This window comes from Taudactylus pleione, unplaced genomic scaffold (assembly GCF_031769625.1).
Source record: "Taudactylus pleione unplaced genomic scaffold, aTauple2 ptg000062l, whole genome shotgun sequence".
NCBI classification, from domain to species: domain Eukaryota; kingdom Metazoa; phylum Chordata; class Amphibia; order Anura; family Myobatrachidae; genus Taudactylus; species Taudactylus pleione.
This window is the reverse complement of record NW_028284464.1, coordinates 1,369,470-1,382,525: the sequence shown is the minus strand read 5'-3', so window position 1 is coordinate 1,382,525 and position 13,056 is coordinate 1,369,470. Positions and strand designations below refer to the sequence as shown.

Sequence of the window (13,056 nt, the reverse complement as noted above, 5' to 3'; positions counted from 1 at the left end):
CAAACTCGGTCCTCAGGACCCCACACAGGTCATGTTTTCCAGGTCACGTTTTCCAGGTCACCTAGCAGGTGTACTCATTACTCACTGACACATTTTAAAAGATCCACAGGTGGAGCCAATTATTTCACTTGGGATTCTGTTAGGAGACCTGGAAAACATGCACTGTTGAGGGTCCTGAGGAAAGAGTTTGAGAACCTGGTGGTCTAATGCTTGTCCCTGTGCAACCTGCTTATTTGCCATTATCAGTGTTCACAGTAGAAAAAAAAAAGACAAAGACTGTGCTGATCCTGTGGGAGACGATGTCCTGTTAATCAGAATAACTATGTAATAGTGAGGACAGTCCTGCATATGATAGGGGCAATGTCATAATGTGAGAAGGGGAACATAGGCAACCATAAACAGAATGAGCAGGTCATCCCATATAGTACAGAATAGCAGACACTGCTGCAAGAACACCAAATGTACTTTTATATGAAACTGTTCATACAAACAACTTGTTTATTTTATTTTTTTCTCCACTAATATTTTCATGTTTTATTTGTAAATTGATAAAGAATTTTTATTGTGTATGTTTCAATTTCACAGAAATGACAATGTAACATTAATAAGCCCAAAGACATTAGCAAATTCCCATTTAAGACAGACTATGGGGATATTCAAGTAGTCTCGATAATTCCTTTTTATGCATAAAAATACTTATTGTGTGAACATTTTTTACAAAAATTTAAAAAAATATATACTCAAATGCATTTTTATGCACACCCAATTTAAGTAGAATGTTTATTTTGCTGAAAAACACTTGTTTTCTATAATTTATTCACTGTTTTACAAAAATGCTTATGAGCCAATTGACACAATTTAGGAACCCCCAATACTTTTATTATGGCCACTAACAGATGTCTATACTGTTACCCAATATAAAAGTGTGCCTTTTCTCTGGCTGCAGACAAATTTCCCTATTTTTACCTAGACTTTTCACAAGTAAAACCTGCAAGAATTATCGCACGAATGGCACAGGACAACTTTGCTAATTGAATTGTACGAAAAACGGGAGCGCGCATACATGCAAAAAATGACAAACAGGCGAATGGTTTGATAAATCATGCAAAAAAGTTTACACATTATCGCAGCTAATTGAATTCTCCGGGACTAATTAACAACTCCAAAAGGTCTAATAACCTAAATATTTGGTTTGAAGAGTATTAGTCAAATTGATTTTCTATTACATTGTAATCCAGGGCTGCATCCTCTACCACTTTTCAGATTTTTAACAGCTGACATAACATCAGAGGCTGAGAAAAAAAAACACACTAGAATACCATGTAAAACTTGTAATAAGTACAAGTCAATTACAGATCATGGCAACTCATTGTAACATTCATTAAATTATTTACACAAGAAATTAATATTGCTCCATCCACCAAACTAAAAAGCCAGCAGCAAATTCCAGTTTGACATCAAGTTATGCTATAAAAAAAAACAGAAGACTGTGCAGAGATCAGATAAGGCTGGCACCTGCAAAAAGTTGTTAAGTCGCGTGGTCCTACTGGTAATAGGCTCTGAAGATAAAGTGTCTGCTCCACCGCGGGTTCCAACCTTGAACTTCAACATTTCTGAAATTACAAATGTTTACTATATTACATATGGTTGGTCCAAGACCTCATATCACATCCCTTGACAGTGGTCCAGAGAACAGGGACACCCAAGACAGAGATACTGATGGGTAGCTCCATAGCAATGGGTGGCCCCAGCTCTAGCACCTCTCTAGGCCACAACACTTGATCACAGCATATTTGCATATACGTAAGCAATTGTAAAAAGAGATTAGTGCATTGTAGGGAAATGTAGAGCACTAAACTCCAAAAGTTCTAAAATAACCATTAACAATGAATGAATTCTATGTTTAATAGTCATACATAAGAGCTCAGTTATACAGTACCACCTTTAGCACAACAGGAACCTACACTAAGCACACACTGCAAAAAGTAGCTGATCCTCTGAGACAGATGAGCACCTCCGTCCCAAACCTTGACAGTCCCAAACCTTGACAGCACCCAGCCTCCCGCACCCCAGCTGCTCATAGCACATCACTGCACCACAGCTTATCAATGCATATATATTCATTGCATGGGCGCCCATAACAACAATAGCATTAATGACTCACCGAACACCTCTCCTTACCGCCATTAAATTCAAACACAATATGAGCTGCGTGAGATCACTTCCGGAACGGCCCAGGGAACGGTGTCCCACACTTCCTCTAACATAACTCTCCTATAATAGATAGAACGGGCAGACTGCATGGTCCCTGCGACTTTGCTTAGTCTAGATGACCGGGCTCGTCTAACAACCACAGCTTTTTATGTCCCCATGTAAACATTTCTGACACGTTTTTCCCAAAAGTAAAATGTCCGCTGCAGCTTCTTTCAGTGTCACTGAAAGAAGACTGAGTTGTGTTCCTAGTACCCTCTAGTGGTGCTTTTGTATAGTTGTCAACAGTCGCTAGATTGAAACAGCCAGAGAAATGTGTTCATGGAATATATTTGTCCCTGGCAAAGAGGTTACTTTTCAATACTAACCAAATGTACAATGCGATTTAGATTAGTCTTTATATTGGATACAGTTTGTATCTGTTTTATTCTGTAGCCTCTGGAGAATGATTGTAGTGGAAACGAATTACATTGTAACCATGTTCAGTGAATATGAGACTGCATAACACATGAGATACAAATATATATGCACAAAGTATCCCTGGGATTTTTAAACAGTGAAATTGCTCCTTGGCCCAATTATCACAGACAATATTTTGACTGTGGATTTTTTTTTAACCATCTGAATTATGGCTTCTATTGCCTTAAAGATATTTCCTTTACCACTTGGGTAAAAAAAAAAAAAAACTCTTACATGTTACCCTGAGAGCTCAGTAACACATATGCTGTGGGGCAATGCAGAACCCTTACTGGACTTTTTGGTGCCCTGTGCCAGAGAGAGCATTGGCGCCCCCACCCCCCTTTTTAAATTGGGACATAAGATAAAGCACCAGAAAAAGGGCCATGGCTTCATGGTGAAGTGCCAGGGAAGCGATAGGGATACTCCTGGGGCAGGAGATGCTGGGGATAAAATAGGAGGAAGCTACAAGTAAGAATGATAATAGACAGGAAAATTGAGAGGCCCAAACAGCGCCCCCCTGCCCTGCAGTGCCCTGTGCCATGGCACAGGTCGCACTACCCTAGTTACGGCCCTGGTGCAATAGTTAAGAATGTATGAAAATGAACACTTACACATGTACCATGGTGATGTGCCTTTATTATATTTTCCCATTTCCCTTTAGCTTCTCACACATTGGGCCTGATTCAGAGTCACACACAATGCCAATATTTGCACACATGGTCGATGTTTTTTTAACTAGGCATGCGTCTAAGTATCTAAAAAGTCGCACAGCACATGCGTCACACAGTGTGCGTACAGAGTCACAGTTGCGATTGAGACACACTGTCTCAGAAATGTATTGGAAATGTATTGGGCATTCCTGGACGGTAACTGGGAGGAGGCTATTCAGATACACGGAGATGGGCGTGTTATGGGAGTGTCGCGGTTGTGTCGCTGAACTGGTTGAGAACTCAGACGCTTAAATGGCTTATTTGGAGGCCATACTCTAACAGAGATCCTGCACCTATCACGGGGCAGGTGCAAGTTTCGATGGTGATAGTATAAAAGCACACCATGTGAGATTGTTGTGTCTAAAGATGCACAAAAGGGGGGGGTCCCAGACGTTGCATATTCAGACGCACTACTGTACACCAGGGGAAGAGCTTATACAAGCATTAGCATAAAGTGAAATAAAGTAACAGGAAAGGGGAAGAGGAAGGAACTTTTTGCACAGGTAACAGTATCACCATAATATCAAGTTTAAATTGAAGGATATTATGGATAGTTATCAATCAGAGCTTGCAAAAAAGGGGGGCTATCTCCATAGTATTCTCATAAACATATGTCTGTAGGTATGTAGGAGTTGTGGTGGTGCTACTCAGAGTAAAAGGATACAGAACACAAAAAGGGAAAAGTTCCAAGGACCAAATCCAAGACTCTATAGTGGAGCACTCTTATAGCTATTCAGCAGAAATAAAATATAACTTTTAATGAATATTTACTGTAAAATTGGACTTACATAACAAACAAAAACTAAACATTATAGAAAGAAAGAGTGTGAGGGAGAAAAGTTATTATCCCTGTGAGGACGGCGAAATATAAATAAGACAATACAACACACATTCACAAAAAATACACAATACTAGACAGTATTGGTGCGACAAAGACAGTGTGAAAAATACACCCAGGTCATTTAAGTGTCCAAGGATTTGTAATCAAATGTTTATATAATTAAAGAGATACAATCATATCATTGGGACAAGCTTTACCTGTAATGAAAAGATCTCTAAAAGTATTGGTAATAGACATCAAATCCTGTAAATGGATCAAATAATAAAAAGATATACCGTATAGTACAGAAAGAAGAAAACTGAGGGGTATGAAAAAACCTGATCTATCACAGAGTTCTGCTGCTTGCCATTAAGCTGTAGCAGAGAATGGGAAGTGAGAGACCCGTGTGTCACAGTAACCCCACAAAATTAAAGTAAGGTCACGACCCTGTAGCAGGCATTCATTTCAATCCCCTACTTGTCATGCTAATTTAGCATTGGACAAATAAGGGTGGAAGTTACTGGGCTGCAGGTGGGAGGTGAAAAGAATACGAGGTTAAGGTATACCTTTGGTTATTATTAACCTTAAACAGCCACAGAGAAAGGTTAAATTACAGTGGCATTTATACCATATAGTACAGAAAGACAAAGGTACCCGTCAAGAACCCGTTCCGTCAGCGAGTTCTGCTGCTTCCCATCTTGCAATAAGCAGAGGCTGGGAAGTGAGAGACTCGTGCTTCACAGTAGCCCCAACAAAAATATAGTCAATATCAAACCCCTTTAACAGACATTCGTTTCTACCCCTTTATTGTCTTGCTAATTAGCATAGGACAAAAAGAGAAGGGGGAAATTACTCGGATACAGGTGGGGAGAGATAGAAATGTACAGAGAAAGGTATACCCTTTGCTGATACAAGTATATAATCATATGAAAAAGTTCTAAATCTCTTTGTACATGTTAAATAAAATATCTTATCTGTTGTAAATGAATAAAGTGGCAGCTTGCCAGCAATTTATATAATGCAACATACTTAATAGCTCAATTACAAGTCAAACAGAAAAATAATTAAATTACCTTTGAAAATATACATTCAGTTGTTATAATGTAACAATGTTAGATCCCAGGGACTAAGGACCTCATTCAGAGTCGGTCGTTGCGGCCGCATGGTCGTACGCCACCGATGTTCGCTAAACTGCGCATGCGTAAAGTTCGCAATGCGCGTGCGCAAGCTAGCTGCTACGATCAGAAATTTCTCTCTCCTTGAACACAGCCAGGTCGGTAGTTTGAGTGACAGAATGAGGCGTTTGTGGGTGGTAACAGGGGAAGGTGCTTGAAAACGGGGAGGTGGAGATCCGAACGCAGGCGTGCCTAATTATGCGAACGGCGTTTTATGGGAGTGCATAATTAACAAAGTAGTGTCATGGCACACGTGACATGGGTGGTTTGTACACTGACCTGATCGTAGTGCTTAAGAGAGGGTATGGTCAACCTTAAGCTCTACGACCAGTTCCGATGGTTACTGATGGTCTCGATTAATCCATATATGGTCGGAGATGACGTGTAATGCGTACGAGAAGGTGGCGTTTTTCTTGTCTTACGGCCGCATCCTCCCCTTGGTCGGCCAGCTAACGATCCGATCTTAAGGACGCAACTTGCGAGTGCATCATTTGCATATCCGCCCCCTTTTCCTTTTCGACCGTGCGGCCGCAACGACCGACTCTGAATGAGGTCCTATATCTGGAATGTAAGAGCCATAGACAATATGAGGGGTATTCAATATGAAACGTAAACTTCGCTGTCGATAAAGTATCAGGCGCACGCCCGCTTATCCCCGTATTCAATATGAAACCTACGAAAACGGGAGCCTGCGAAGTGGGATTTGCGTTAAATTATGAAATTTTCCTTAAAAAAATTGTAGGACCCCCTAAAGCTGTAAAAACATGGGGGATCACTATGGGTACCCCCGTTTTTAGCCTGCAAATGAAAGTCGGGGATTTAAATAGCTGCGGCAGGTGTTTTTTCCCGACATTGAAGAAGTGATGCAGAAGAGCACTTAGGGGGTTTTTTATCGTTTTTTTAAGTGGTCCCATCAAATTTGGGGTACATGAAAATGGGTAGCATATTTTTATGTCCCTAAAGTAATTTTTTAAAAATTCTGCAACTGTGCACCTGCCGCTATTAATCTATTCTAGAATACACCTGCCGCATATTTGCAGAATAGCCCTGAACCTATTTCCCTATTGTTAAACAATTTTTTCCCTTTTTTTTTTTCACCCCAATTTTTAAATTCATTTTTTGGGGTGTGCCTATTTTTTTATTTTTTTTTGACACAGTTATTTTTAAAATGTCATTCCCAGGCTTAAAAAAAATAGCCTGAACCCTAAACCCCAATTCTGCACTTATTTTCGCCACCTATTCAGTGGTGAAAAGTTATCCCCGTTTTTTTTCAAAGAGTTTTCGAACCTGCGAAAAGTCTTTGAAATTGAATACAGTGTAAAACTGAAACATGTGATAATGACGTCATAGGTGCAATATTAACGCAAAAAAAGGACTTATCGCTCCATATTGAATTCCCCTATAAATTTAGAAAAATAAATAGTTTCCAAAATAATTATATGGGATAATTCTGAATCTAAAGGTATATATTTATATATCTTGTATATTATGAGAAATCTAACGTGGTAGCTTCTCAGCAAATTGTGTCATGCAGCGTTCTTAGTAAAATGCTCATAAATCGGCAGAAACCCTGAAAATATAGTATAAAATTCACATTGAAATTATAGACTTTGTTAATGTAATCTGGCAATGTTGAATCACAGGGACTGCATCTAAAATATAAGAACCATATACGCTACATACAAGAAAGGTCTCCAAATAAAGTTGAGTAATTAAATCCAAAAACGACCTGGGTGTAGGGGTGTCCTACACTGTGCACATGCAGGGCACCCTAGGGACCGACACGCGTTTCGCCTACATGGCTTGTTCACGGAAGAGTCAGCTACAAATGAATTCAAAATTACCACTCGTTATTTAGAGTTAGTGGACCAATACGAAAGCTGCAAGAGAAGACTGGCATGCATATCAGCTAGTCTCCAACGGGCTCAGTTACGAGCAAACTAGCCCAATCAGATAGCAGAGGCGGAGTAAAAACGGAGGCTCGTACAGCTGTATTAACAGCTTGCAATGAGCGGCTAATCCTACACTCAGGAAAAGAATGTGAATGACATCATCTTCTAGCCGGCTGCATATTATGCTCAATGGAGCACATACTCATTTAATCTATATAAGATGTCAATATGAGGTGTATGAATACAGGGTAATAGGGAGGAAAGGGAGGGGGAGTAGGGAAGGAGGAAAGAAGGATAGAGATATCAGGATGCAATAGAAACATAATAATAATTGAAAATCAGAGTGAATGTCTGTATTAACAGTTATATGTTTAAAAAATAGCAATGAAGCTTCTTAATGAGACAATATACTCAGAAATAATTATATTTGCAGGTTGAAAAATATCTAGGACAGGTGAACTCAGAGTGTGAGAAACCGTATTGTGGCAACCAAAATTGCCACAGTGCTGTAGCGCATCATATCACATAATAAGGATTCAGCCCAAGTCCATATGACACATTAAAGGTCGATCTTATCCGTCAAATGATATAAATCAAACCAATGATATTCATATGTTGGTCTCATAGGTTCCACAGCTAAATAGCAATGTGGCTGTACGCCTAAGTAGCAAACTACAGCCAGACCACTTAATTACATATAACTCTAAAGAAATGACAATAAATTGTAAAGGAGACAAGAAATGAAAGATAATAAATAAGTAATAAAAATAACTAATTAATATATAGAAATCAAGCATGTTCTGTTCTTTAAATAAATCAAATCAATAATGGATAGAAATAATATTAATATACAGAAAAAATTATGATCAGAGCCAAAATCACTCCCACTGACATCACTAGTGATGTCAGTGGGGCCGGCTTCAGACGGTAGGCGTTCCCTTGGGAACGCCTCCGTCTGGCAGGCACGCCCCCGACAGCACGCCCACCAAAGGGGGCGTGCTGTCAGTCAACATCGACAGCACGCCCCCTTTGATGAGACACTCCGAGCGAAGGAAAGTCCTTCGCTCGTTGGGTTTTGCGCATGCGCACGACGAAGCTCCCTCCGTCGTGCACATGCGCAGTGCGGACCATCGACCCACTTGCGAGCGGACAGCCGCTCACGAGTGGGTCTGAATGAGGGCCTTGGTTCTTATATTTTAGATGCAGTCCCTGTGATTCAACATTGCCAGATTACATTAACAAAGTCTATAATTTCAATGTGAATTTTATACTATATTTTCAGGGTTTCTGCTGATTTATGAGCATTTTACTAAGAACGCTGCATGACACAATTTGCTGACAAGCTACCACATTAGATTTCTCATAATATACAAGATATATAAATATATACCTGTAGATTCAGAATTATCCCATATAATTATTTTGGAAACTATTTATTTTCCTACATATAGTGTCTATGGCTCTTATATTCCAGATATAGGGCCTCATTCAAAGGCGGTCGTAGGATGCAAGCGGTCGCTCAGAAACAGGGCGGCCGCTTGCATCCTGAACGGCCGCCTCCATGTCGGTCGTTAGGCTGTGGGTTAACACCCACAGCTCTAACGACCGCTAAGGGAGATGGTCGCGATGGTCAAGACCATCGCGACCATCGGGGCTTACGACGAGACCCTAGGGTAGGGTCTCGTCAACCTTAAGCCCCAGGGAGCTTCCAGCTCTGTTTGAGCAGGAAGCTCCCCACTGACATCACTGATGATGTCAGTGGGAACGCCCACAAAACGGCAAGCATTCCGAAAGGAACGCCTCAGTTTGGCCGGGCACGCCCCCTGCCCGCCCAGCAAACGGAGCAAGCTGTCAATCAACATCGACAGCTCGCTCCGTCTGCTCCGTCTTGCGCATGCGCGAGCCCCCAGTAACGACGGATCACCCGTCGTTAGCGGGGGCTCGCGCATGCGCACGACGGAGCAGTCTCCGTTGTGCGCATGCCCTGTGGACCAACATCGAGTCGGTTGCAAGCGCTCAGCGCTCGCGACCGACTCTGAATAAGGTCCATAGTCCCTGGGATCTAACATTGTTACATTATAACAACTGAATGTATATTTTCAAAGATAATTTAATTATTTTTCTGTTTGACTTGTAATTGAGCTATTAAGTACGTTGCATGATATAAATTGCTGGCAAGCTGCCACTTTATTTATTTACAACAGATAAGATATTTTATTTAACATGTACAAAGAGATTTAGAACTGTTTCATATGATTATATACTTGTATCAGCAAAGGGTATACCTTTCTCTGTACATTCCTATCTCTCCCCACCTGTAGCCGAGTAATTTCCCCCTTCTCTTTTTGTCCTATGCTAATTAGCAAGACAATAAAGGGGTAGAAACAAATGTCTGTTAAAGGGGTTTGATATTGACTATATTTTTCTTGGGGGTACTGTGAAGCACGAGTCTCTCACTTCCCAGCCTCTGCTTATTTTAAGATGGGTAGTAGCAGAACTCACTGATGGAACGGGTTCTTGACACCCCATACCTTTGTCTTTCTGTACTACATGGTATAAATGCCACTGTAATTTAACCTTTCTCTGTGGCTGTTTAAGGTTAATAATAACCAAAGGTATACCTTAACCTCGTATTCTTTTCACCTCCCGCCTGCAGCCCAGTAACTTCCCCCCTTATTTGTCCAATGTTAATTTAGCATGACAAGTAGGGGATTGAAAAGAATGCCTGCTACAGGGTCGTGACCTTACTTTAATTTCGTGGGGTTACTGTGACACACGGGTCTCTCACTTCCCATTCTCTGCTACAGCATAATGGCAAGCAGCAGAACTCTATGATAGATCAGGTTTTCTCATACCCCTCAATTTTCTTCTTTCTGTACTATACGGTATATCTTTTTATTATTTGATCCATTTACAGGATTTGATGTCTATTACCAATACTTTTAGAGATCTTTTCATTACAGGTAAAGCTTGTCCCAATGATATGATTGTATCTCTTTAATTATATAAACATTTGATTACAAATCCTTGGACACTTAAATGACCTGGGTGTATTTTTTACACTGTCTTTGTCGCACCAATACTGTCTAGTATTGTGGATTTTTTGTGTATGTGTGTTGTATTGTCTTATTTATATTTCGCCATCCTCACAGGGATAATAACTTTTCTCCCTCACACTCTTTCTTTCTATAATGTTTAGTGTTTGTTTGTTATGTAAGTCCAATTTTACAGTAAATATTCATTAAAAGTTATATTTTATTTATGCGCTGAAGAGTGCTCCACTATAGTCTTGGTTTTAGTCCTTGGACCTTTTCCCTTTTTGTGTTCATTAGCATAAAGTCACAATCACAATTACGACAAAAGATGCTAAAGAGATTATAGCAGCATGCAACTGATTCAGCCCCATATTTAAAGATACAGGGGGAGATGTAGCAAGTCTTGGGGGGAGAGTTATTAAATCTTGGAGAGAAATAAAGTGCTATCCAATCAATTTTTGTGGCACAGCCTGTAAAATAACAGTTATAAGCTGATTGGTTGGTACTCTGGTGTAGATGTATCAAATCTTGGGGGGAGATAAAGTTGGGAAAGATAAAGTACCAACCAATCAGCTCCTAACTGTCATTTTACAGACTGTGTTTGAAAAATGACAGAAGCTGATTGGGTAGTACTTTATCTCTCTACTTTATCTCTCTCCAAGGTTTGATGTCTCTCCAGTTCAGGTTGGTATCATGTTTGTTTTCACTTTTTACATGGTGTGTGTTTTCTACCTTGTCTACACTTTGCCAGGTTAATGGTTGTGCACGCACTCCACTAAGCCTGGCATGAGATTTATCTTTAAAGGTCCTACTCAATGTACATTCTGTGCTCCTTGCTCCATGTTTTAGGGCCCCCTCCAATCTGAAAATGGCTCAGATTAAATTGTGTCACTGCTGACATGTCTGAAACCCTTAGGGCTTCAGTGTGGCTCTTTGCTTCTGAGACATCATTAGCAGTGCCGGTGCTAGGTGTCTTTGCGTCCAGCACCATTCCGTGTTTCCCCTCCGCCCGGTCCTTCCATGTGTCCTCCCCCCTTACCTTATAATAATACCTGCTACAGATGGGTCAAGGACAGGGATTATCTCCGGCCGGACCCCTGTGCGGCCGCACTGACAGAACGTGTCAGGAGCCGGCCCTGATCATTAGAAACACCTTTGGTGCCTCTGCTCTGTACCTACTGGTTAGAGCTAAAGTGGTGTGCTTAGCTTTCACTTTGACATATGAAATGTCGAACATTTCAACATTACTGTTAGTGTTAGGTTTGGGGGTTAGGGTTAGAATTAGCTAATTACCTCTGGTGTTAAGGAATCAGCAGTCCTGGAGTGTCTGCAAAGTGTTAAGCCGTGGAAGGTGCCTGGCCCAGATGGGATTCAAGTAAAGGTTCTTAAGCTCGCCATACACGCTACAATTATCGGGACGATCCTGATAATTGTAGCGTGTGTGTGGGCTACCGATGGTTAAAAATTGCTCGATTGTCCAGCATGCCCATCCGATGCGATATTTAAGAGGTAAACTGTTGGTTGCATCGGGCAGTGTGTGCCCAGCCTCGGCCGACAGACAGACATTTCCTGTGCTCCTTCCCATGGAAGGAACAGGGAAATGTCTCCACCCCCGGGGGCGGAGCGCAGATGTCGGGGCTAATACACTGTGAGTAATCTCACAGTGTATGGCGCAGACATCTGCGGCTGGCAGGCTGCCAGATAAAATGTGCCAGATAAAATGTCTGTTGGTCTGACAGGCATTTTATCTGCACGTGTATGCCCAGCTTGGGTGGAAATTTTACGCTTATATTTAATCTATATCTCGCTCGCCGTTAGGAAAGAGCTTTAAGCAACTATTGTTCCTGTCCCAAAGAGTGGTACCCTAAAGTGCTTCAATTATTACCGTCATATCACCCTGACATGACTGGTCATGAAATGCTTTGAGCACTTGTTATTGAGACATATTAAGGGGGGTTTTCAATTAGCCGCGGGGTTTACTCCACGACTAATTGCCGGCCAAATCCCCATGGCACGGGCAAAGGCTATCCAATTAAATAGCCATTTCCCCACTCTGAAAAATTTGGACTCATGCGCGGAAACACACTGATTCTGCGTAAAATGCGGAATCATTGGGTTTTTTCCCCACGTGCGAGCCCGATTTGTTTTTTTTCCGTGGACTTTACCTCACAGCTCCATGTTGGGAGAAGTTCTGCTAAATACAGGTGCTCCACAGGGGTGCATTCTCAGTCACTATTATATTCGTTATTTACCCATGACTGCATGTCAACGTTGCAATCCATTAAGATTATTAAATCTGCATATGACAATGCTATTGTTTGGCTGATAAGTAATGAGGGGATGTAGTTATGTGACCGGTGATAAGTAATGAGGGGATGTAGTTATGTGACCGGTGGCCTCAATGCCGATGCTTTAATCCCAACAAGGGAGTTAAAATAGGCATCGAAATACCAACGCCTTTCTTAATCCCGTCGCCAAAATCCAGGAGGACACGTGCCTGAACGAAGGTAAGACAAGGTGCCCTTAGTGTTAGCCACGCGTGGGGTTAGGTTTAGGTAAATTAGTGGGGTTAGCGTTTTGGTGGGGTGGTTAGGGTTAGGCACCCCTACGGGGGAGGGATAGGGTCGGGCACCACGGGGGTGGGGGTTAGGGTTAGGCACTAAGGGGGGAGGGTTAGGTTGAGGCATGAAGGGGGGAAACTTAGGTTTAGGCACTAGCAGGGAGGGTTACGGTGCGGGGTGGAGAGGGTTAGGG

The 13,056-nt window shown here is 41.5% G+C and overlaps 1 protein-coding gene across 3 annotated transcripts in view; it reads right to left on the bottom strand.

The window, feature by feature from the left end:
• The window catches only part of CIT (citron rho-interacting serine/threonine kinase), a 166,026-nt gene extending 163,781 nt beyond the window's left edge, over nucleotides 1-2,245 (bottom strand). For 2 of the 3 annotated variants that reach the window (XM_088465302.1, XM_088465323.1), the window contains exons 1-2: nucleotides 2,165-2,245; nucleotides 1,516-1,613 (exon numbers count right to left, since the gene is read on the bottom strand). In XM_088465302.1, the coding sequence (XP_088321428.1) occupies nucleotides 1,516-1,611 (96 nt within the window). In that variant the 5' untranslated portion in view covers nucleotides 1,612-1,613; nucleotides 2,165-2,245. Of the gene's footprint in view, nucleotides 1-1,515; nucleotides 1,614-1,964; nucleotides 2,067-2,164 lie in introns of those variants that run through there. The other variant, XM_088465312.1, reaches the window with a different exon arrangement.
• Between the last annotated feature and the right edge of the window lie 10,811 nt (nucleotides 2,246-13,056).